This window comes from Carex rostrata, chromosome 9 (assembly GCF_964058835.1).
Source record: "Carex rostrata chromosome 9, lpCarRost1.2, whole genome shotgun sequence".
Lineage (NCBI taxonomy): Eukaryota > Viridiplantae > Streptophyta > Magnoliopsida > Poales > Cyperaceae > Carex > Carex rostrata.
Window position 1 is genome coordinate 2726321 of NC_135926.1, and position 23777 is coordinate 2750097.

Below are 23777 nucleotides of genomic sequence, written 5' to 3' on the forward strand. Positions count from 1 at the left end.
TGAGATTATTATTCTTTCAAATTTTTTAATTTACAATCAATCACTATAAGCTCCTATTTTCAGAAGCTGACCAACGAACATATACATTAATAAAATCCTTAATTATTATAAACCATACACATTTAAAATATGCTTATCAACATATCATTAGATGTCAATTAAAAACTATAGATACTCCGGCCCAAGTCAAGTGAGTTTTTCAAATTTAGAAGGATAAATATGATATTATAAATTTTATGGGGGAAAAGACGTAATTTCGAGGTTTTTCAGGGTATACATATAATTATCTCTTATATTTATGAAGTGAAAGCTAATGCAGGAGAATGAAATGAATCAATTTACACATTTTTCCAAATTTTATTTACCCCTTTTGAGACGTAACCAATTAAGTTAAACTTTTCTCTCTGTTTCCTTGCCCTGCCTTTTTCCTCACTTAAAAAAATATAGGAGCATAACCTAAGCAATTTCAAATGACGGCTTACCCAGTTACCCCTTTAGATCAGCATGCTTAAATTAGGAAAGTATTTAAAAAATATGTAAGTATTTAAAAAATCAGTAGTCAAACCGGTTGAATCATCGATCTGACCAGTGAACCGTCAAACCGGAGCTTTACCGGGTCGACGTCAGGTCCGGTTCTGATAACATTGCCCTTAACTATTGTTCTTCAGCTTTCAGCCGTAAAACTCAAACCAATTTTGGAAGTTCAACCTGCTGCTAAAACCCTAACCAATGTACCTCAAAGTTAATCCAATTCAAGCCTAACCAGTTAATTTGAAAGAATAACCAGGCAAAGAACACCATCAAGAGAATACATCCAAAATTATAACTGCTAAGTATCAGAGTTAAGGTACTTTTGCAGTCAGAATCAATCAAGCTAGTGTTTTCACTGCTGTGGTCAATGTGAATTCATTAATAATTGAGGAGGGTTCAAATGCCTCCATGTTTTTGTGCCTCCATCATGTCTCCATCTCTCTCCATCATTTTCAAAGTTCAAACAGTCGATCCGAACCGCTCAACCTAACCTCCATACTAAAATATGTTTGGAGACCAAATTTTATATTTTTAGGAAATTTTTTACTATTTTTTTAGATAGATACAAAAATACTGTTTTTAGATGGTTCAGATTTACTGATTTTGTACCTATCTAAAAAAATAGTAAAAAAATTCCTAAAAATATAAAATTTGGTCTCCAAATATATTTTAGTATGGAGGTTAGGTTTAGTGGTTCGGATCGACTGTTTGAACTTTGAAAATGATGAAAAGAGATGGAGGCATGATGGAGGCATGATGGAGGCACAAAAACATGGAGGCATTTGAACCCTCCTCTTAATAATTTTAGTGCTTAATGGCTTTTGTACAAAAATCGAACTTTGGTGGGTTTGTTCAAAAAAGACAAAATTGCTGAACGTTATGAGAAAGAAATTAAATAAGATAAATTAGGCGTGATCTTGCCATCGCATTGTAATTTCTAATTGAATACTGAGCGATGGTTCATAGGCTGGTACAACTGCAACAGACTTTACAGGCTTTTACATTACGAGATAAATTTTCTCTATTCGTTTCGTTTAATTTATGTACTATCATAACATAATAGGCTGTGCATGCTCTGCTCCTTGGCATTATTCGACTGCAGCGCTCATAAAAAAATGATCAAAATGTTCTGCAAATGTGGTACCAATAGTGTGTAAAGAAGGCCTAGTCAATAGTTCTAAGAAAAAATAGTTTAGATAAGCTCTTCTCAAAAGAAAAGAACAGGAAAGGACAAAAAAGAGCTCTGTTGCCGTGAGCCTCACTACTCTGACAACCATTCTATTTTTGCAGTTGATAATTACTGGCATGCTAAAAATTGTCCATATCCAAATTTTGATCCGTACCCTTTCTAATTTCCTCACTGGTTAGGTGTGGATTTCTTTACTACGCTAATTTACTTAAAGGCTGGTGTTTGATTGACGTTTAAAGTTTTGGAGTTTTGTTTGGCGTTCAATGTTTTAGGAGGTTTAAGTTGAATTTAAGGAGGCCCAAATTTATGTTTGATTGGGTTCTAAAGTTATATTATGGTCAGAGCTACTTGATAGGAGTGGGAGTTGATTGACTTCTATTTTTTTTAAAACTTTTGTACTTGTATTTTATTTTATATAGTTCAAGGGAAAATGCTATGGATAGTTTAAAATTGACTCCCATTTGCAGTAAAAAACATTATATAATTGACCACTATAACTTAAAAGTTTAACTCTGGTTCTGATCATGGCCTAAATAACTTGAAATAATATCGACTAAAAAAGGAGAAAAAGTTGGAAAGTCTCTAATAGTGAGTCCATAGGGAGACTAACTCTTAAACCAACTAGATAGGTGGTATAGATTTAGGAGGTCTGATTTTAGAATTATGTTTAACTGACCTAATTAATCCGCATTAGATCAAAGAACTGAGGCCAAAACCTCTTATTTTATGATTTAGGTCTCAACCAATCACAACTGTTACATCCTATTACTTGAAACCAAACATACAAAAAATTGAACAGCTATAAAATGAATGAGATAGCTTTGAACAGTGTGTAACTACTCCCTAAATCTTGATCAATTGGTAATTACAAATTGAGCTTCTTTTAGAAAATGAAAACCAAAAAAGTATAACAAGTCAAGAACCAGCTTTTGGTCTGATGATTAAAGGCAATGCTCTTGTGCGAAAGGTCTCAAGTTTTAAACTCATTTGAGATTCTTAAGTTTTAAAGCTAGCCCTCCAACTTTCCTCTTAAAAAAAAAATTAAGATGGCACAACCATACTCAAAATTTGAAATTTTAAAAAGAAAAATGTAGCATTACCAGGCATCATCTCAGGTCAAGCCAAAATCAGTACTGCTTATAATAACGCTAGAGCAAGCACCAAAAACAACTTCCAAAGCAATAGACCAAACACATTAAAGATTTAGATGCATATGATGCAACAGACCAGAGTAAAATGTAACATCATACTTATTACCAACCCAACAAAAACCAGAATTCTAGGTATTACAAATCTACTTGAATAAGGCCAGATGTAAAAGTATGACTCTCTTACCTCCACATCCAGTGCATTCCACTGAAAAAGAAATAATTAGATACACCAAATTCAGAATAACATCCCATCCAAATATCACATAAGAACTACCTACGCAAAAAGGGTATTATTACCGTTAAAACCTTTAAAAAGTGACAAATATACTTCATAAACTTCCCTTCAATTATTTAAGTTAAAAAAAAGAAAGAACACCCAAACAATTTTTTTCACAACATTTATACCTGTTTATTCAATTACCTGATCCATGCTGAATCAATAACACGGGTCCAGGTAAGGTTATTCAGGGTGCGTAGGTACGGGTAAGAGTTACTTCATAGATTTAACAATATTTAATGAGGAGGGATCAAGTTACAACAAAGTTACAACATCTATTTTTTTCATTTTCAAAGTCCAAATCGTCGATCCAAACCGTTAGATATTCAATCTATATTAAAATGTGCTTGGAGACCAAATTTTACATTTTTTGAAATTTTTTGCTATTTATTAAGATGGGTACAAAATCGCTGTTTTTATTAAAATTCTGCACCATTAAAAAACAGCGATTTTGTACCCATCTTAATAAATAGCAAAAAAATTTCAAAAAATGTAAAATTTGGTCTCCAAGCACATTTTAATATAGATTGAATATCTAACGGTTTGGATCGACGATTTGGACTTTGAAAATGAAAAAAATAGATGTTGTAACTTTGTTGTAACTTTCAAGTGTTGTAACTTGCTCCCTCCTCATATTTAATATAACTAACTACAAGGTGTTTTAGTATTTTTATAAACAAACCATTATACAAAATTGCCCCAAGTCCCAACACTGTACAACTCTCAATCTAAAACAATCACTTGGTTAATTAACTGATATCCATTCATTATCCTTGATATTTTTAACAGGTAATGGTAGTGTACTAATGTAGCCAATTCTTAACAGATAATGGAAAAGTTGGAACACAGTATAAAGCCAATGCTTAACTGGTACGTGAATCAAAACCTTCGCTTATTCTGTACTAGTCTGTCAAAAGCTACAACAGAAAGTAAATTTCATAATAGTTAATCATTTGTTAATAGTAACAACTATTATTGTTATGCTATGACCTAGATTGCTATTTGGACCCATTGGGTTATGTATCTTTAATTGTTTTTTTATGTTACGACTCTTGTAAGTGAGATAAATTAGATTAAGAAAATTAAGTTGACTCTCTACTGCGTTGCTTCCTCCTTTCTCATACCATGAAAAAAACCCTAACAAACTAGTATAAGAACCATCTTCACCACCGTCAGTCTGATCGGTGGTTACAGGGCTGAGATCATTGTTCCGCTGCTGCTTGAGGGTTCAAGTTTTTTCTCCTGTGTGCACCCGTGCACCGTAAGGGATGTCTCACCATTTTGGCACATGAGCTAGTTCTTTGAGCCGCGGTAGAACAGGGCTCTTCTTCCATACAGACGTGTCTGTGAGCTGCGATATTGGACCATCACTCTCCTTCTGTGCTGCTGGTGGACCGTGCCAAGACCAAGACCGTGAATCTCCATTTCGCACGCTCCTTGTGTAGACTGCAGAGAGGCAGCAACAAGTGGTGCACACACACTTACAGACTGCGTTTGCACCACTCGTTGCTGCCTCTGGACCACACAAAGACCAGGCACTCCTCTCCTGTGTTGCACTGTTGCTGTGGGCCGAGGTACACCAGGCTGCAGGATTTTTTTATCAGACCACAAGTTCTCTTGCAGACCACACCAGAGGGTATGTTGCACCAGAAAAGGATGTTTCCAGATTGCATCTAAAACAAACTAAAAGTTACCATTATTGCTGTTGTTATGAGAAGCACCAAATCTACCACTTCTATTGTTATTATATTCTTAACAACGAACATGGAAAACAAATTAGTACTTAATTGAAAAGGCAAGGAACATATCATCTATTCTAAGGAGATTGGTCAAATGGTGAAATTTCAAAGCAAAAAAATATTGCATGTGTTATCTGACCTTAAAAGTTATAATCATCTTCTTCTCCCTTTGCTAGGGCCTTCTTCCAATGGGAGTCCAGATCCTCTGAAGTAACTCAAAATTGAGTTTAGATCTGAACCAACTGATGGGAATATTAAAAAAAAAGACAGAAGATGCAATCCGATTCATTTTTGCCGCAGTTGTGAAATAAGGGCATATTAAAAAATATTAAAAAAAAGACAGAAGATGAAATAGTAATTGTTGAATTCTGCTTTGTTCTGTTCTGTTATATTGCTTGTATCAGTAATCAAACCAACTGTACCAGGGTTCACTTTTACATGGATTCTACAGCTTGATTTAGGCTCAACTAGAATAGTGTATCTGCAGACTTGGTAGTTGGTACATGTCCGTACAGGTCAAATAGTGCAATTATCAGAATTATTGCTACATAGATACCCATAAATCTCCATCACTGTTATAATCTATACTCAGCGACCACTCTATTTCCGTAGTAATGAATGAAGCCTCTAATTCTAAAACAATGATTCTGACCTCACTTAAAAGAGAGCCTTAGCTTCTTTTAACAACCCTTGCATTCTTAATTAGAAACTTTGAATGGAGGAAAAAGTAAATAAAGAAAAAGAAGATAAGTAGAGAAAGAGAGAGAGAGAGAGAGAGAGAGAGAGAGAGAGAGAGAGAGGGTAGAAAGAGTACGGATTTCAACTGGGAGGCGAGATATTAGCACCCCCAGATTTGCCCTGTACTCTTTCCCAAACTACTACTACATTTCCACTCTCTTGCTCTCTCTCAGTCAATATCACCAGCGAAGGCGGAGCTCATTGCCAATTGGAAGGATGATCTCTTCTAACCGTCGAATTTGGATCCCATCTCATCATAATCTGGACCAATAAGGGCCTTCGGCCCATGGCATTACTCGGAGAATACGAATCCGAATTTTGTGTTGAGAGGAATTATGGGCCCCGTCGGTGTCTGTATATGGGCTAGGGAGGCACGGTTCCAATTGAACATTACCAGATGTAAAGATGTCATGTAAGAAATTGTTCAGCTCCTTTCAAAGAGTCCGAATCTGCCGAGAGTAACTGCTGTAATTCCGAGGGTAATTACACGATTTTGAAATTTCGATATCAATTGTTTAAATTTTTCTGTGCACAGATCTCAGAAAAGTTCTCAACGTTTTCATACACGCATCTCAAGAAAGACTAACGGTTAGGATCGAGATTACATGGTCCTGTAATTCCCCGAGAATTACAGCAGATTTATTTTCCCTTTCGGAATTATAACCCCAGCACAGTCGAATAAAGCAAGAATAAGGTGGCTGATTTAAGAAAATTGTGACCTGAAGCATATTGACAATAGAAATGCTACTATGCATCAAATGATACAGTTTTAACGCTCTCCTGTTAGCTTTTATTTTTCATTTGAATTGCAATTAATCATGGTCTCATGTTATCAACAAAAAGTCAAAAGACCCAAGTAAAATGAGAGCCTGTTAAACAGATTTTATCCCCCAAAAATTAATGGTAAATTACAGATTTTATTACAATGTAATTAATTCAACGAAGGGGGTTCTATAGTAAAGAACAAAATCCAAATCTTTCACTGTAGAAAAAAGGAGTGTGCCACGCCACAATTTGTTCGTCCAGTTTTTATGCACCTTCAAAGAAGCGACCCTGTAGAATGATAAAATCACCAAATGGAACTTCTTTTAAACACAAGTGAGAATAGATGGCAATTCCTTTTCTTTCAAGTGAAATGCATGCGAACAAATAGTAATGTCTTGAAACTGTTCTTACAATGCCATCAATTATGTTAACAAACTTGATCAAACGTGTAATAAAGCTCTCTGATGACTTCACATACCTTGCTCATCATAATGTCAGAAGTTTTTACAACCATAACGGAGACTAGAATTATTAATTCTCATGAATATTTTTTTCCCATCATAGTGATAACTTATCCTCATGATCAATATCTTTTTCTCGCCGATAACGGAGACTAGAATTATTAATTCTCTTGATAATTTTCTCATAGAATTTCCAACGGGGAGTCATATTTGAAATAGGGCTTTGGCCGAATGGATGTTTCTCAACAAACTTTTGAACATCTTTGGCCAAAGCTAACTCTTCAAGATATTCTCGAAAAAATCCTCCATTGTCTTCATGAAAAAAAAAAATTATTAACATCAGCCATCATGAAACAAAATGTGCCAATATCAATATGCTCTCCAGCATTTTTCATACATGTTGACATATCCTCAATAAATTTAATTTTAAGGATGAGGGGAGTGCTGTTGCATGGGTACAAAAAGCAAGCAAAATTTCTAGGATGTACAAAATGACTTCTAAAATGACAGTGGATGCAGAGGCAAACAGAGATAAGAAAACAGTAACATACCAAAATGAGAGGAAAAATATCACTATGCAGCAAAAGACTTTACCTAAAGCTTTATCATGTTCATCTCTGAAGTCATAGGAGTATGGAAAAATTGCTGTGTGTGGCTAAAATAACAAAATAAATATAGTAAATACTATGAAGGAAGCATAACATTTTCTGAGAAGATGAAGAAGCATAAAAGAGTTTATGTGACCACTTTCATGTTAGCACCAATGCAAAATAACACCGAATAATCATAGCTTTGGTCAAACTTTGGCAAAATTTGATGTTTCGTGTTTTTTTAGAGAAACTTGTAAGGCATACTTCAACAACATGGGCCAATTATGTCAGGATAGTTTTCTGAAATAAAAGAAATATCAAAGAGGTATTTGTTGAATAAAAAAAATCAAGAGGTTTTTACCGGGTTACACAAGGCCTTGTATGGAGAATCATCAATAAGCAGTGTATTACATGGTGAAAAGTCTCCTTCCGCCCAAGGAAGGTCACTTTGCTCTTTAGTCCACAATTGTTTTATCTGTTTCAGCATCAGAGGCTTCTTGAAGTTCCCAATTGTGGTAAAGCCTGTGTTGGTGCACTTTGACGAATCCTATAAAATATCACCAAATAATCTAAGATAAGAGTATATAATTATAAAATAATATTTTACGTGCTAGAATAAACACTCACCCAACAGAATAACAACTTATGTCTCATATCACCCATCAGATACTTAACTAAGGGATCAAGGTTGTTCCTGGAAAAAAAAAAGAAAGATTTACAGCTTCACTAATAGACAAAAGGATGGAACTAACAAACTAGACTCTAAGTTAAAATAGCATACCTACGCCTGGAGGACCAAACACCAATGTGAAAGTTCTCAAAGCAGAACTTCAGAAAATCATCACAGAAAGGCCTCTTAAAAACTGAATAGATGGCACAAGAAGAATCACAACTTGATCATTTTCAAGAGGGAAATCTAAATACTCCTTTGAACATGAACTGAGTTAAGAAGTGCTGACCAGCCTTCTTCTCGATGTACTTTGGTGCCTTGAGTGTCCTGTGGATGTCTAGGGTGACATCAGCGAGCACACCATTAATGTCAAATACTAGTAACTTCTTTTCACAACTTCTGTGGGGCCTTTTGGGTGGCAACTTAGGCTGTTTGGGTTTTATATTTTGAAATGGGTAATACAGATCGTATGTCGATAGAGTATCTCTTCTCGGCTCCATTGATAAGGTATTAACAGTAGTAACATTTTTTCTTTTGGTGTTTCTAGATCTTGAGTCAGGTCCTGAAAAGAATATCAGAAGTAAATTTGCTTGTCTATTACCTTGCTAGGATGCTAGTATTTTATTCCGATTATTCTAATTCATTCTCATTTCTTCCGGCAGGGAGATTGAATAAATAAATAGTTCAGGAACAAGAGTGTTATTACATTTGAAAAGAAAAACAAAGTTACAATAAACACTCTAACAGTAGAGTCGGCAAGAAGTATTCATGCACACTACCGATGATGTAAATTTTAATTATAGAAACAATCAACAACATGATAACATAAAGAAGAATAAGAAAATAGATATGTTTAATTGGATTTACCAAGTACAACTACAAGACAGTGTGGTGATTGTTGAAAGCATGCTGATTTACGACCTAAAGGCATGCAAGGCTGATAGCTGTAAATTTAAATAACAAATCAAAGCAGTTAGTGCAAGGAAGGGTCATTTTTAACAAGACATATCACAAGTATCCTAAAAATAACAATCTATCCCTATTTCCTTGAAAAGTACGCCTCCATGCAATTTGTTTCACTAGACAGATAAGTGAGAAAGAAGAGGTCAGAATAGGTAAGTTTCTAAGAAGTAAAAGGGTAGAACAAGGATATATGTGATATTTCTTGTGTTTAGGAGGGGGGGTTGCATTCTTATTTCTTGTTTAATAGAAAGCAGTTAGTGCAAAAAAAAGGGGCAAATTTTTAACAAGACGTATCACAAGTATCCTAAAAAAAAAAACAATCCCTCCCTATTTCCATGAAAAGTACGCCTCCATGCAATTTGTTTCACTAGACAGATAAGTGAGAAAGAAGAGGTCAGTTTAGGCAATTTTCTAAGAAGTAAAAGTGTAGAACAAGGATATATGTGATTCTCGTGTTTTAGAGGGGCATTCTTTTTTTTTGAAGGTTAGTGAGGGGAGTTCTTATTTCTTGTTTGGAGGCTATGTGAGTATTTTTAGGTTTACAGTAGCATCTCTTTTCTGACTAATAGAAAGAAAATGATGCAAGTATTTATGCCTGGAACCTGGAAGAGGAACTTACCTAATCATCGTGTGTTGGTCTGTTGGTCATCGAGACATGCATGTCAGAACTTTAGTGCTCTACATGAAAACAAAGGTGTTAATTAGCAGGAGCAAAAATTCAAAACAGAAAATTATTACAAACAAAGAAAAGGTGGTATAGGGAGAAGTTCATGTATGCTATTAGAAAATCAAGATCACCAAATTTGTCATGTTATCCATGCATAAAAAGATGTAGCATATACACCTTAACATCTTATAAAATGCCCAAATTATCCCCCCGTTGTAAGTATTTGCAAGAGATAAATAACAAATATAATCTTTCCAAGCCAGAAAGGAGGTTTATATCAGGTGTTGCCATATTTTTCAGAGTTAGAGATATTTCATATATCTTGTGCAAGTGCATATTATGTTTCTCGTTACATAGGCACATAATTGATGCTTCGTCAATAGCAGGGAATATATTAATTCTTCTCAAAAGTACAGTCTATATCTTAACAAAGACATGATAAAAAGTCGCAAATTGCATCAGTTTGTCAACAGATTGCTAGAGATACGAAGCAGAAATGCTAAGAAGTCACAATAAAAGATCAAATGCTTGAGTTATCAGGTTAATTTATCACCAATTCTGAGAATGTGGCACTTCCAAGATATGCAGAAACGGAGCAATTGTTTGTGCAAGTACCGTACTGAAAATTAAGACCTACTGTAGCTAGCAATTCTCCATTGTTAATACCATGGTTCGAAAGATCTATCGGAAGCGTAGGATCCAATTACTCCGCGATTTTTGGATTTGGGCGAAAGAACACTTGAATCCGAAGAGACTCGCCTCCGTCCGAGTTGCGCCGACTCTTCCTTGCCACTGACTGGAGTCTCCGACAGATATTTTACTGGAGTCTCAGATAGAAAGGAGGATGTGATTGATTAATGATCGCAAGAGATAGTTGGGATAGCGTGAACCGTCGACCTTGAATTGTTTTGTTTTTGGATAAAAGTCGAGAACGATTTTTTTTTATTTTCCCTTTAAAAGTCAAGAACGATTTTTTAGATAAACCGCAGATTACGGGCCCGACGGTTAATAAGTAGGCTGGACTATTGAGAAAGAAAAAAAGAAACTTTTGGGCCGGATCCGTATATTTGTCATAAAATATACGGATTGAATTCAAAATTTCAGATCCAAAAAACAAATCCGATATATTACCCTGTGATCGGAAATGAGTAACCCCGCATAAAACAAGAATCAGATTTCGTGTCACGTTTCTGATCAGAAGCAGAGGCATGAAAAAAAGAGAGGAGTTTGCACGATTTTTTTTCTTCGAAATCTCGCTGAGAAATCTACGCCAAAATAAAGGAATTTGACGAGAATTGTACGGAACCGGGTGAAGAGACGCAAAAGCATTCCTTCTTCTTCTATTCGCTTCTTCCTGTTCACTTCTTCTTCCTTTTTCATTTGCCATTTTGCTCCGACTAGATGTGTTTTTACATCTTCTCCCCCGACACATTTATATCCATTATGTTTGGTGATTTTAAAAGACTAAAACTCTCAACACATTTATATCCATTATCTAGGCCACATTAATTGGAATTAATCTAACAGAAACTGCAAAGTCGCATGCTCAGAAACTTGATTGTACACTTAACAACAACAATAATTTTGATTTTCTGCCATTACAAATTTGATAGAGAAGCCTGTTAACGGAGAGAGGTTTCTGTCAAAATAATAGTTAATTAATTTTAATAAGATGGGATTGTGTGGTCTTGAAGAGAGAATTCATGTCTAAATAATCACACCATACAATTCAATTTTTTTTTTTCTCATTACCTCCTCTAGTAACAATGTATATGTAGAATGTTCCATTTGTACCTCGGTCGTATATTACACAATTCAAGAATATCTATATTTTACTCGAAAAACTTTGTAAACATTTGATGTGAGAGTGCTAGTAGTTTGCTTTACCATATTCGAATTCTATTCTTAAAGAGCCTTGATTAACATGAAAAATTAGATATCAACACATGGCGACACTCTTTCAGAAGTCTTTCACAGTGATTTAAAAAATCCAACCACCTTTCTTTAAGGTCCAAGTAATACTTAATTACATTGTTCATGCTTTCAATCATGCATTAAACTAAAATATTTCAACCATTTAGTACAGTTTTCAAATAAACTAAAGCCCATTCAGTACGGTTTTCAAAAACATCTTTCAACCATGCATTTTCATATAGCTTATAAATGATGTCTACATGCAAAAATTTTGAACTTTCAAATTAATTTAATATAAAGTGGTCAAGACCAGGAAATTTATAAATTAATTTTAATGCATTCATTTTTTTACCACTTGACTTTATACAAAATTAATTTGAAATTTTTAAATTTTTGCATATAGATACATCACTTGTAAGGTAGATGGATTTTAACATTTCAAATTCGTCATTTGAAACTAATTCGATAAATATTAAAATTTAATTCACAAAGAAGCTAGCTTGATGAACTTGAGAACACCCTAGTTCTACTTAAAAATACATATATTTTTAAATATCCATACATGAAAGATCTGAAACTACTATTAAATTTCCTGTATTTGCTATAGTTTTTTAGCTTTTAATTTTCTATATTTACGTATTTAAATTTTTTAAATTTAGATATGCAAATCTTTTATTTAACTTGTGCATTCTTATTTGTGAAAAAAAGACTTTTTTTATTTAGATTTGAAAAATAAAATCCATAAAAATAATAAAATAAATAAAGTAAAGCTAGTGTTTGCTATGCTAATTAAGAGGGTTTGGTGAGCATAACTTCAAAATCTATTGAATTGGTTTCAAACAACGAATCCGCAAATCGTTTGAACCAATCTACTTTATGAAGAATGAGTGTACATGTGAAATTTTAAAGTCTTTGAATTTATTTAGTATAAAGTTAATCGGTCAAAGAAAGTTTTATAAGTTAATTTTATTATATTTATTTTTTATTATTTTTTATCTGCTTAACTTTGTACTAAATAAATTCAAAAAATTTAAAATTTTATATATACACGCATTATAAATTCAACAATTTGAATTTATTATTTAAAGTTAATTCAATAGCTTTTAGAATTATGCTCCCTAACTTATCTCCTGTAAGTTTTTCCTCAAATAAATATGTATTAAGACAAATCAGATCTTCCAAACATTACGTATACTTACATGTTACCAATTTTTTTTATTTATATTCAAAAAATAAATAAAATTAAATAAAATACCCAAACCTCGACAGTATTTTCAAAACTACCCAAACCAATTTTTTTTTTCAGAAACTCAATCCCAAAACCGAAAAAAAAATTCCGGTTTCCAATTCCAGAAATTATTTTTTCAGTTTTTGGTCCCAAAACCAGAAATTTTTTTTTCTGGAAATGAGATTTTCTAATTTTATTTTTTATTTTTATAAACTCATTTACATATATTATATTATATATACATATATTATAAAAAAATGAGTTTATAAAAAAAACCCAAACAACGTTTATAAATAAAATACCGATCGTTCTATGTCTACTATTGAACGAAAACTTAAACTGAATTTTTGAGACACTAAATTTTTTTCAGTAATTGATGTTAAGATCGCAAAATTTTTTGCCGGTTTGGGTACTTTTAACCGGCCATTTTTATTAATACCCTAAAAAAAGATTTTTTTTTAAAACTGCCCCGATCGGCAGGCGCAATAGCGCGCAGTAGCAGCACAAAGTACCATAGATTGACCTCTGGTATAGTACCAAGTCCAAACTTAGCAGGCAAGCACTAAGCAAAGGCCACTGGTATAGTGCAATGCACTAAAAACATCAAATTTGACTTCTTCTAGTAAATTAGCAAGTCTGGACTGATACAGGGACCAAATTATAAAAGTGATTACACCAGCATGTAGAGCATTAAAAAATACACAGAATTGACACAAATTTCAAATTATTTGGTTTTTTTTACAATTAGTTATGAATTTTCAAAGTTTAACATTTGAAAAAACTTTAAACATCAATAACTTTGGCTAGGAAAGTCGGATTTGCGCGTATGACCACTTTTCGGAAAGGGGGGGGGGGGGGGGGGACAATACAGATCTAAATTTCACCCTAGGGGTCACCTTCGAATATCCAAAGCATCAGAATTTAAAAAAAACGTCGTTTAGTGCCTCAAAAACTCAGTTTAAGTTTTCGTTCGATGGTAGGCATATAACGATCGGTATTTTGTTTAGTCAAAAGCCTAAGAGATTATTCAATAATTATTCATATAATTATTTTAAAATGCATTTACTATTTATTGTGTTCGTTTGCCTATTTTCGAGCAAATGGTATATGTTGATAATAATCAAATAATCCAATTATCTCCGAGCAAGCGGGAGGCATACAACGATCGGTATTTTGTTTATAAACGTCGTTTGGGTTTTTTTTTTATAAACTCATTTTTTTTATAATATATGTATATATAATATAATATATGTATATGTAGTAAATGAGTTTATAAAAAAAAAATTCCATTTTCGGAAAATTTTTTTCCGGTTTTGGGACCAAAAACCGGAATTATTTTTTTCGGAATTGGAAATTGGAATTTTTTTTCCGGTTTTGGGATTGAGTTTCCGGAAATTTTTTTTTCAGTTATTGATGTTGAAATCGGAATTTTTTTTTCCGGTTTGGATAGTTTTGAAAATACTGTCGAGGTTTGAATATTTTAATAAATTTTATTTATTTTTTGGATATAAATAAAAAAATCGGTACATGTTATATACATGTCATATATGATACGGTGATACCACGCAACACAGGTTAATTATAATCTGTAAAATTTGGTAGCTTAAAAATCAGGAAGTTTGTATAGTCTACTTTAAATTTATTTTTTTTTTCGAAAGAAAAATTGGAAACCTAAGTCAGAAATGAAAAGAAAATTGCAAACTAAGCTTTCAGTCCGTCTTGTCAAGTTGTTGTGCACATTTAAGGCCTGTTTCGGCAGATCTGTTGGAATAGGATGGTATGAATTGGAATTTTGAAATGTTTTTTATTGTTTATTTGAGAAAAAAAAATTCAGTTTTTTCTCACGTAAACAGTATCTCTCAAAGTTACTGTGAGGAATTAGTGAAAACATCCAAACCGAATCATCCAATGAGTTTTTCTAATTATTATTAATTGTGACGAATTAGTGAAAACATATATGATTAAGGGAAAATTTCATGTATATCCTTCAAAATCTTTAATATTACGTATTTTCCTCTCTTAAATTCATAATATAATATTTACCCTTCTAAATTTAAAAATTCTCAAATTTACCTTTTTTTTTTGAAAAAAGTGACTAACCACTTGTTTCATTAGAAATATAGCTGCATGTTCTTACAAAAAATAACTAAAAATATAGTAGAGCAAAGTATGTAAGGCTAATACAAAATATAACCATCACAAAAAGAAACATGCCTAAGTAGCTAGACTAAACCAGTTGAGTACTAAATCAAGCTAAGCATGGGTAGCAGAACTATCAAAAGAAGAACTAGTAGCTTCTAAAGGTGCCTCAATAAAAGAAAAAGGAACAAGGACACATTGATTATCCATAAATTGGTAACCACTGCCAAGTCGCTCAAAAAAAAAGAAAAGAAATGATTATCCATAAATTAAGCCAGCATCAACAACCTCAATTTCAGCTCTATCACAGACATAGACTGACAAAGATGCAAAGAGGAAACATCCATAGGTAAAATTAAAGCTAATTAAAAGAAAAATCATCTAGTTTAACTTTGCACCAAAAATAAGTTAGAGCAATAATGTGAAGATCTAAAGAGAAACTAGAGGGAATAATAGTATTGTAAAAACAAACTTTGTTTCTTGCAAGTCAAATAATCAAAATAGTAGCAACTCTAATCATTAATTTCAATAAGAAATTTATCTTTTAATGGAATCCAAGCATCTAATAACCACAAATTTGAGATAGAGGTACAATTAAAAGTAAAATAATTATGTTGGGCAATCCAAAATCAAATAGAATGAGCTAATGGACAAGTCACAAAGACGTGACCAGTTAATTCAAAGTCTCCACAGAAGGGGCAAGATGTGTCACCCAACCATTTTTAATAAGGTTTTCGTTAGTTAAATTTACCCATCTAATTAACTTTTCTATTAAAACTTATTTTTAAATTTATAAAATATCTATTTTATTATTTATTAAAAATCTAAAAAAGATGTAATCTATGTAAGAGAAATGTTAGTTTTGTAATCGCAGGTCATGATAACAAATTGTTCATTTTTCTACTTGTAACACACATACAAAGTGTATGTCTAAATATTATCACTATGTATGTGTTATAAGTGGAAATTAACAGTCTGTCCTCAGAAATTGACTAATTAAAAATGAATATTTTTCTTACACTGACTACGTATTTTATTTATTCAATAAAAGATAAAATGGGGACATTATAAATGTAAAATGAATTATAATAAAAAAATATTAAATTGAGTAAATTTGTGAGTTTTTCAAATTTAGAAAGTAACTATGATATTATAAATTTTAAAGGGTATACATGAAATTTTCCATATAATCGCCTACATATATCAAACTAATCCTGAAGCAGCAGCACAACAAGAAGCCTAAATAACAATTATTGAATCTTACATCTATTTTGATCTGTTCTTCATGAAGCAGAATTCCTTGGTTTCGAAAAACCATGTTACCTTGCAGCAGCAAGAAATTGCAGATGAACCAGATCCAACTCTAAGACCATGGAGGACAGAGACACTTTTATTTTTACCTATAGAAGAGATCGATTCGCCGTACAAAGACTGCATCCTCTCTCTACCACAATAGAAGCGCTGGCCGCCGTACCACCTGAGGAACTACCAAGGTTTTTGGGAACTAGAAGGCATCTTTCCTCAAATCATGGCCTTGCAAAATCAGTTCAAGCCTCACCCAACCGATATTTTCATTGCGTGTTTTCCAAAATGCGGCATGACATGGCTGAAAGCTCTGACATTCTCTATAATAAATTGAAAAAAAATACGAGTTTTCATCACATCCTTTACTGAGGCTCAACCCTCACGATTGCGTAAAGTTTCTTGAGCCACTTTTCACCGATGAAGGCCGGGTTTACCTCAAAAGCCTCCCTTCGCCGAGAGTTCTCAGCCTTCACTTGGCCTACAGTATGCTTATTCCAGATAGTATCAGATCCTCAGAGTGCAAAATAATTTACATTTTCTGAGACCCGAAGGATTCACTGTTATCTTTGTGGCACATGAGCAAGTCTCTTCAATCTGACACGGCTATTCCATTTCTAGATGCTTTCGAACTATTTTGCAATGGTCGAACACTAGCAGGGCCAATATGGGATCATGTACTAGAGTACTGGAATGAACGCATTAGAAGGCCTCACAAGATTTTGTTTTTGAGGTACGAGGAGATGTTAGCATATCCGCTTGGGAGTGAGAAGCGGGTTGCGGATTTCACGGGGCATCCATTCACGGAAGAGGAGAAAAGGGAAGGAGTAGACGAGAAAATTGTCGACCTCTGCAGCTTTAATAAATTAACAAGTTTAAATGTGAACAAGAAGCGAGAAGAAGGACTAAATTTGATATAAACGACACTTTCTTTCAAACAGGTTTGGCGGGTGATTGGAAGAACCATTTGACGGTGGAGATGGCCGAGAGATTGGACAAGATAACCAGGCTCAAGCTGGAAGGATCCGGATTAAATTTCTTTAGTTCTAACATGGAGGCCCCTATCACTGGTTCCATGTATAGTCTGATCATGGTACCGATCATATTCGTGTTTTTTTTAATTATGTTTGCTAAAATTGTCTTAATTCATGATGAAAGTTCAGTCAGAAAATCTTGCAGTGGTGTATTATTAGTAATGATATTTTATGCTCCAGTACATCATAATATTTGGTTAGTTTATACTTTATAAGCATGTATTATGTCAATTTTTTTTATTTAATTTGTGTCTCACATGTTGGATCGATGCTTCTCCATCCTATCCTTCAACTCTAAGTAATTTTTATTCAGATCAGATTGATAAGCCGTGGCTTAAAATTATTTTGGTTAAGAATTAATTCAAACTAGCTTTATATTTCGGACTTAAAATATGTATTAGAGAAAATTTCAAATTTTTAGTCAAGACAATTGCAATTAAATAACATTAAATATATATAGAAATTTTGATAGATGATCACGCACAACAAAGTTACAAATTAATTGATGAATGTTTATTAGTAAGAAGTTAAATAATTTCCAATCATATTATTAAAGTGAATAATAATTTTCTCTCAACAAAATTGAATAATAATTAAATGTTAATTCAACCTTAAATACTGCATACATACAGTGGAAACATTTAAATTGAAGTTCAGCCACATTTTTTTTTATTACGGTGGACTAGTGGAGACATTTAAATTTGATTGCAATGAAGACATTTTAAATTTAAATTTCCCTCAACAGTTAATCTTGTAATTAATGACCCACAGAAAGACAGTTGAAACAGCGTTTCCATCTCCACACATCTCCTTGAACTTTGAATGAAGGAATCAATTTTGCATTTTTTTTTTTCTTTGGGCTAATTAGATCTGTGGAGCTTAGATTATTTGCTACTGTTCATCTGTCTTCAAATTTAGAATTAATATTATTCTCTGGCAGGTAACCGTTATTCTTTCAGGTTGATTCAGGTGGGTAGCAGAAATTTCAAGGGGTAGAGGGATTGGAGATGGGAGAATTAAAAAAAACTTAAATATCCTAAGACAAGTGCTCTCTCGTGTTCTGTGCGAGCTACAAATATTGTCTTATACAAGAAAAACGATTGAAAAAAAGTAAAAAGCTAATTAAAAGCACATCTAAAAAGTTTCATTTAATCTTTGGTTTGAAGTTTTGAACTGGTCAAAGTATCTGCCTTTGATTGAATCCAACCTTGAAGCTTGACTAGAGAATAAAATTAGTCTGAAAAAAGAACAGACGGCACTGCATGGAATTGGAGGACCGAAATTTTTAAAAATACCACATTTCAAAAAAAAAAAACTAAATAATCACGAAATTATGAAAATTCGAAAAATATCCTGATCGCATCTCTTAGTTGCGGACCTCTTTTCTAAAGACCATATAGGGGATGTAGACCTCTTTTTTGGAGACCCTAGGGGTGGGGTCATCCCTTAGATGCGGTCTCTTTATTTTTTTTCTTTTTCTTTTTCCTTCTCTTTGTTAGCCAAAAGGTTTGAATGGGGTCCGCATGCTTTTTCTTGTCTCTATTAGTCTCTCTTTTTGGTTAAATATTTTGGCGCCTTTGTTTTGAATTGAACTGCAAAGGAAAATGAAAGAAAAGAAGAAGAAAAAAAAGAGAGGCCGTAATTAGGGAATGCAGCCTCTATTAATGGTCCGCATTATCTAGATGCAGTCTCCAGAAGGAGTCCATGTCTAGGGGATGCGGCTGTGTCAAATTTCAATTTTTTTAGAAAATGTAGTTTTTTTTTTTTTTGGTATAGTATATTTAAAATTTTTGGCATGAAGGAGCTGCAAAAGAAAAAGATTGAGTGAGTCTATGGTACTATGCATATTACGATTTGGCACCGTGCTATGACTCTATATTCGAGTTTTCAAATCCTAACGGTCGATCCGAACCGTTCATCTTGTTCTCCATATTAATATGTGTTTGGAGACTAAATTTTACATTTTTTGAAAATTTTTTACTATTTTTTTAGATTTATTGAAAATAACTGTTTTTGGATGGTCCAGAATTTTCAGATCAAGTGATATTTTAAATATCTAAAATAATAGTAAAAAAATTCAAAAAATGTAAAATTTGGTCTCCAAACACATATTAATATGGAGAACAAGATGAATGGTTCGGATCGACCGTTAGGATTTGAAAACTCAAATATAGAGTCATAGCACGGTAACAACCCGTGATATGCATAGTACCATAGACTCACTCAAAAAGATTTCAAATCAAATAAAAGAGAAAAATATGAAAAAGCACTTCATTGCTTCATTGAGAAGTAGAGGTTTAATAGAAGTAGGCCCATGTTCGGCCCATTTTATACAAGCGAGTACTAATGCAGTAATGCTAAATGTGAAGTACGGACTCTGCTACATGGGCTGCACATATTTAAAAGATGCCCCTCCATCAGCTCTTTGAACGATGCACACTTTAGTTTGATCGGCCCGTTTAATATATGATTTTGCTATTATTATTATTATACAAATTTTTTAATGTCTTAAATAGAATGAATGAAATTAAATATTGATTTTAAAAAATAGTTATAATTTTTTTAAGATTGACTTAGAAATCACTGCTCCAATATCGTTGATATTATCGATGGAGCTGTTTTTTATAAAAAAAAAAAAATTAATGGTGCTTGTCTAAACAAAAATATTAAATTTGATTCTATTTAAAAAAAAAAAAAATCGCTAGCCGACTTATACTGTCGCCATCAAAACCTAAGTATCGTGGGAACTCTGAAGTCTGAAGTTATAGATGCCGAATTTGTCCTCTGAGATATCTCAAACTTTGCGTGACTTTATGGAAAATCCCAACCTTTTAAATACGTTCTGCACGAATCTCAAAGCGAACATAATTCTGATCCCAACATCACCCCCGAATAGGCACCGGACACGTCGGTCACGCAAAAGTTGAGATATCTCAGAGGATACGCACTCATAGATGCCGCGGTCTCACAGACTTCAGATCCAATGCAATACCGAAACATATACAACGAGATCTAAATCGTTGATTTTAATCTGACAAGATTATTAAAGCACATCCTATATTTCAAATTGGCTCCGAAGTCCGAATTGAGTCGGCTAGAAGTATTCTATCCTGCGTACCGCAGGATTTTTGCTTTCACATCCGTATATTGTTGATTACCTACGGGTTTAAATAAAAAATATATATATTGTTGATTAATTCCTTGAGGCGAGAACTCACAACTGTTTAGTGTTTCGAGTCACTGATCAGGAATTACCGGATCACACGAGTTTATTTCTCCGTCAGGACAAGACGATTCGCTATCCATTTCCATTCTCGCCATAGAAACTTGAATTCTCTCCCTCGATATTTTTTTCTATTATATGTGGTCTAATAAATCCCCGTTCGCGTAGCGACTCAGCCTGCGTGATTCTGGGATTTCGATTGAGCGAACGAGCGAGTTAGGGAAAGAGAAATAGAGAGCGCAAGCATGGAGACCGCTTTTCAGGTTTGTACATCTTCTCTAGCTTTTCCTTTTTTCAAGATAATATTCACCCAATTTCTTCTCTTAATATCAGTAAATTGGTGTTCTATTGATCTGTTTAAAGTTAAAACCTGAACTTTTTTGAGATTTTAGTTTGGGTACTGAGGAAATTAGGGTTAGGAACTGTTATACTTGCTCCGGGTCTGGATTCTTTATCGCTTTCTCCGTTTTGCGATTTGTGTATTGTTCTCCTCAATTCGATCCAGACCTTCACTTGAAAAAAAAAAAGTTTATCCATATCCACGATTTGAATTAAGTAGTGTGCTCCCATTTTCCATGTAAAGGCTCCCAGAGATGTAGTGGCAGTTTTTTGTTATATGACTGGTAAATTAGATGCTTATTAGCTGTAAATAATGAATATTTGAAATTGATAAATATAAATATAAATATATATATATATATATTTTATATTAAAAAATGATAACAAAACAGGAAGGGAAAGAGGAGGTGATCAGTGCATGGTACATGGATGACAGTGAAGAGGATCAACGGCTCCCCCACCACAGAAACCCAAAACAGTTTGTTTCTCTGGACAAACTCTCAGGTACCTGAAAAGAGAACTATTAATATTTAAATGGTACTTTTCTGGTTTTCGTTTATAGGTCTTTTTTTTTTATCTATAACATGATGAGGTATTTTATATTGACAATAAATTGTAGATATGTCTTCCATCACTTAGGTTGTGTAACAAATTTGATTCAATTTGAAAAACTGTTGGTCATCCATGGAATTTTTTTTGAATTGTACCAAATTCAACGCACATTCTATATACATATATAGCACATGCATGTAATTTTACTTTCTGGTTTTTGATGAATTTGACGTCGATTGTCACAGTTGTCAGATTATCATGGATGTCAATTTATCCCTTAACATCAAATCAATCAATTGTCGTACTGACAGCTATTTGCAAAGCCCCTGAATAATACTGACAGCTCCTTAAAAGTACTAGACTCTTACTGGGAATCATTTGCAATTTAGCTAGAGTACTATGTGCTTATGCTAAATACCCTTATTTATGCTTGTACTTCCGATCTTTTTTTTCTGTTGCAGAATTGGGAATTCTTAGCTGGCGCCTGGATTCTGATAACTATGAAAATGATGAAAACCTCAAAAAGATTCGGGAAGCCAGGGGTTATTCTTATGTGGTTCGGTTTTACTTTCCTTCTTAATTATTCTAAAAGAAATAGCTTTTCTAATGTTAAAGGATCTTTACTGCTGATCCTGTCATGATTATTGGTAAAACTTGCCATAAGCACAGAGCAAACTTTGAAATCTAAAAATTAGTTTGGTATTGACCAGTAATTATTGTTGCAATTTGTATAGGATATTTGTGATGTTTGCCCTGAAAAGTTACCAAATTACGAGGTTAAAATTAAGAATTTCTTCGAGGAGCACCTTCACACTGATGAAGAAATACGTTACTGCCTTGAGGGAAGTGGTAAGTGCCTTTGTTTTCCGTGTGCTAATTTTATACCATTATTATTCAAAATAATTATTGTGGTGCTCTGGAAAACATATGGAATGTTTATTATAAGCCGGCAAATGTAAATATGTTGTATATTATCCAATATATGAGAAGTACAACTTATGCTCATCTAATTTATTGTGGAGAGGTAATACCGTAGTTTTGGGCATTGAAATAGAAGGGGGAGAAAGGAGGTTGAGAAGCATATTTTCATGTTTTCTTGGGGCATGTATGTTTTTTCTATATACGTGGGTTTATGTATGATGTTTTTTGTTTTCACTAGAGCCAACATGATATTTTGTTGTTTCTTGTTGGTATTAGATTATATTTATAACTGTCATATTTAATATGTGGTGGATTAGTTGTTATTGTTTTACATTTTTGTGTAGGATATTTTGATGCGAGAGATCAAAATGATCAATGGATAAGGATAGCTGTTAAGAAAGGAGGTATGATTGTGCTACCTGCCGGGATGTACCACCGTTTTACTTTGGACACTAACAACTATATCAAGGTACTATTATCAAGGATATTTTATGGACAGTTTCTTGTCGTACCAGTACTGCACCATAGCTCACAGTACAATAAATTGGTTTTTTGGCATTTGATCATCTATTTCTTGCTAGTACCCTGTGGTTTACTTTAACTCGAATATTTTTATTTCATGTCATTGTGCAATGAAATTTTATGTGTAGGCAATGCGGCTATTTGTTGGTGAGCCTATATGGACCCCATATAATCGCCCCCATGATCATCTCCTGGCCAGGTACATTGAAGTCCTCTGCTATTAATTAATGTTATTTATCTTTTCCATGTATAATTTTTTACTGTTTAATTAATAATATAGGAAGGAGTATCTGGATTCTCTGTTGAAGAAGGGAGACGGACAACCTGTGGAAGCTAATTAGTGCGTTTCAAGGGAAAAGTCGAGTTCATTACAGGTTGCTGGCAACATTTGGTTGTGTTAATAAGATGTGATCTTGTGTGATAGTGATAACTATAGTAGAATAATGTGCTGTATGATCTGTCTTTGGCAGTTATTTGCTTGTAGCAAGTGATGATAAACTTACAATGCTTTGATATTTAGAGAACTTATGATTATTTTCTTATCCTTTTCTGTTTTCTTATTGCAACTTGCATACATTATTTACACCCGTACCCCAATATGCTCCTGAGTTTGGAGGAAAAAAGAAAGAATTGAATTTGTTATACTTAAGTAAGAGTTGATAAAGTTTGAAAAAAATGCATAAAATGAATTTACTGTTTTGCTTTTTCATTAAACATGTACCTGTCAAAATTAGAGTTCGAAAGCAAGATCGGGGGTGTTCGGTAGCCTCCTTAAGGAGTGGAGGATTAAAAATCCTTACTAAGAAATATTTGTTCGGTAACTAGTAAGATTAAGAATGAAAACTTAGCATGAGTAAAATAT

General features: G+C 33.4%; 2 protein-coding genes, 1 long non-coding RNA gene and 1 pseudogene across 5 annotated transcripts; 2 read left to right on the forward strand and 2 right to left on the reverse strand.

Moving 5' to 3' along the window:
- Window positions 1-2757: 2757 nt before the first annotated feature.
- Window positions 2758-5822, reverse strand: LOC144559687 (uncharacterized). The gene is made up of 3 exons (XR_013513207.1): window positions 5027-5822; window positions 4017-4831; window positions 2758-3076 (listed from the first exon to the last, which is right to left on the reverse strand). It is a non-coding gene; the product is annotated as an uncharacterized LOC144559687 (long non-coding RNA).
- Window positions 5823-6487: 665 nt separating this feature from the next.
- Window positions 6488-10854, reverse strand: LOC144559688 (putative FCP1 homology domain-containing protein C1271.03c). 3 transcript variants are annotated; one of them, XM_078308790.1, is made up of 10 exons: window positions 10408-10854; window positions 9694-9752; window positions 8979-9441; window positions 8401-8673; window positions 8223-8304; window positions 8069-8135; window positions 7803-7988; window positions 7446-7506; window positions 6869-7163; window positions 6488-6678 (listed from the first exon to the last, which is right to left on the reverse strand). In XM_078308790.1, exons 3-9 carry the CDS (start codon window positions 9040-9042, stop codon window positions 6949-6951), a joined length of 948 nt encoding a protein of 315 aa, XP_078164916.1. In that variant the 5' UTR covers window positions 9043-9441; window positions 9694-9752; window positions 10408-10854; the 3' UTR covers window positions 6488-6678; window positions 6869-6948. The 3 variants fall into 3 exon arrangements, with proteins under 3 accessions (XP_078164916.1, XP_078164915.1, XP_078164917.1); XM_078308789.1 differs by having other exon boundaries at window positions 8979-9055; window positions 10408-10606; XM_078308791.1 differs by having other exon boundaries at window positions 8979-9190; window positions 10408-10593.
- A 5421-nt stretch (window positions 10855-16275) lies between these two features.
- LOC144559367 (cytosolic sulfotransferase 5 pseudogene) lies at window positions 16276-18335 on the forward strand (annotated as a pseudogene).
- Window positions 18336-20690: 2355 nt separating this feature from the next.
- On the forward strand, window positions 20691-23457 carry LOC144559689 (acireductone dioxygenase 1). Its single transcript, XM_078308792.1, has 7 exons — window positions 20691-20844; window positions 21313-21424; window positions 21934-22028; window positions 22207-22321; window positions 22738-22862; window positions 23044-23114; window positions 23196-23457. Exons 1-7 carry the CDS (start codon window positions 20827-20829, stop codon window positions 23254-23256), a joined length of 597 nt encoding a protein of 198 aa, XP_078164918.1. The 5' UTR covers window positions 20691-20826; the 3' UTR covers window positions 23257-23457.
- Window positions 23458-23777: the final 320 nt, after the last annotated feature.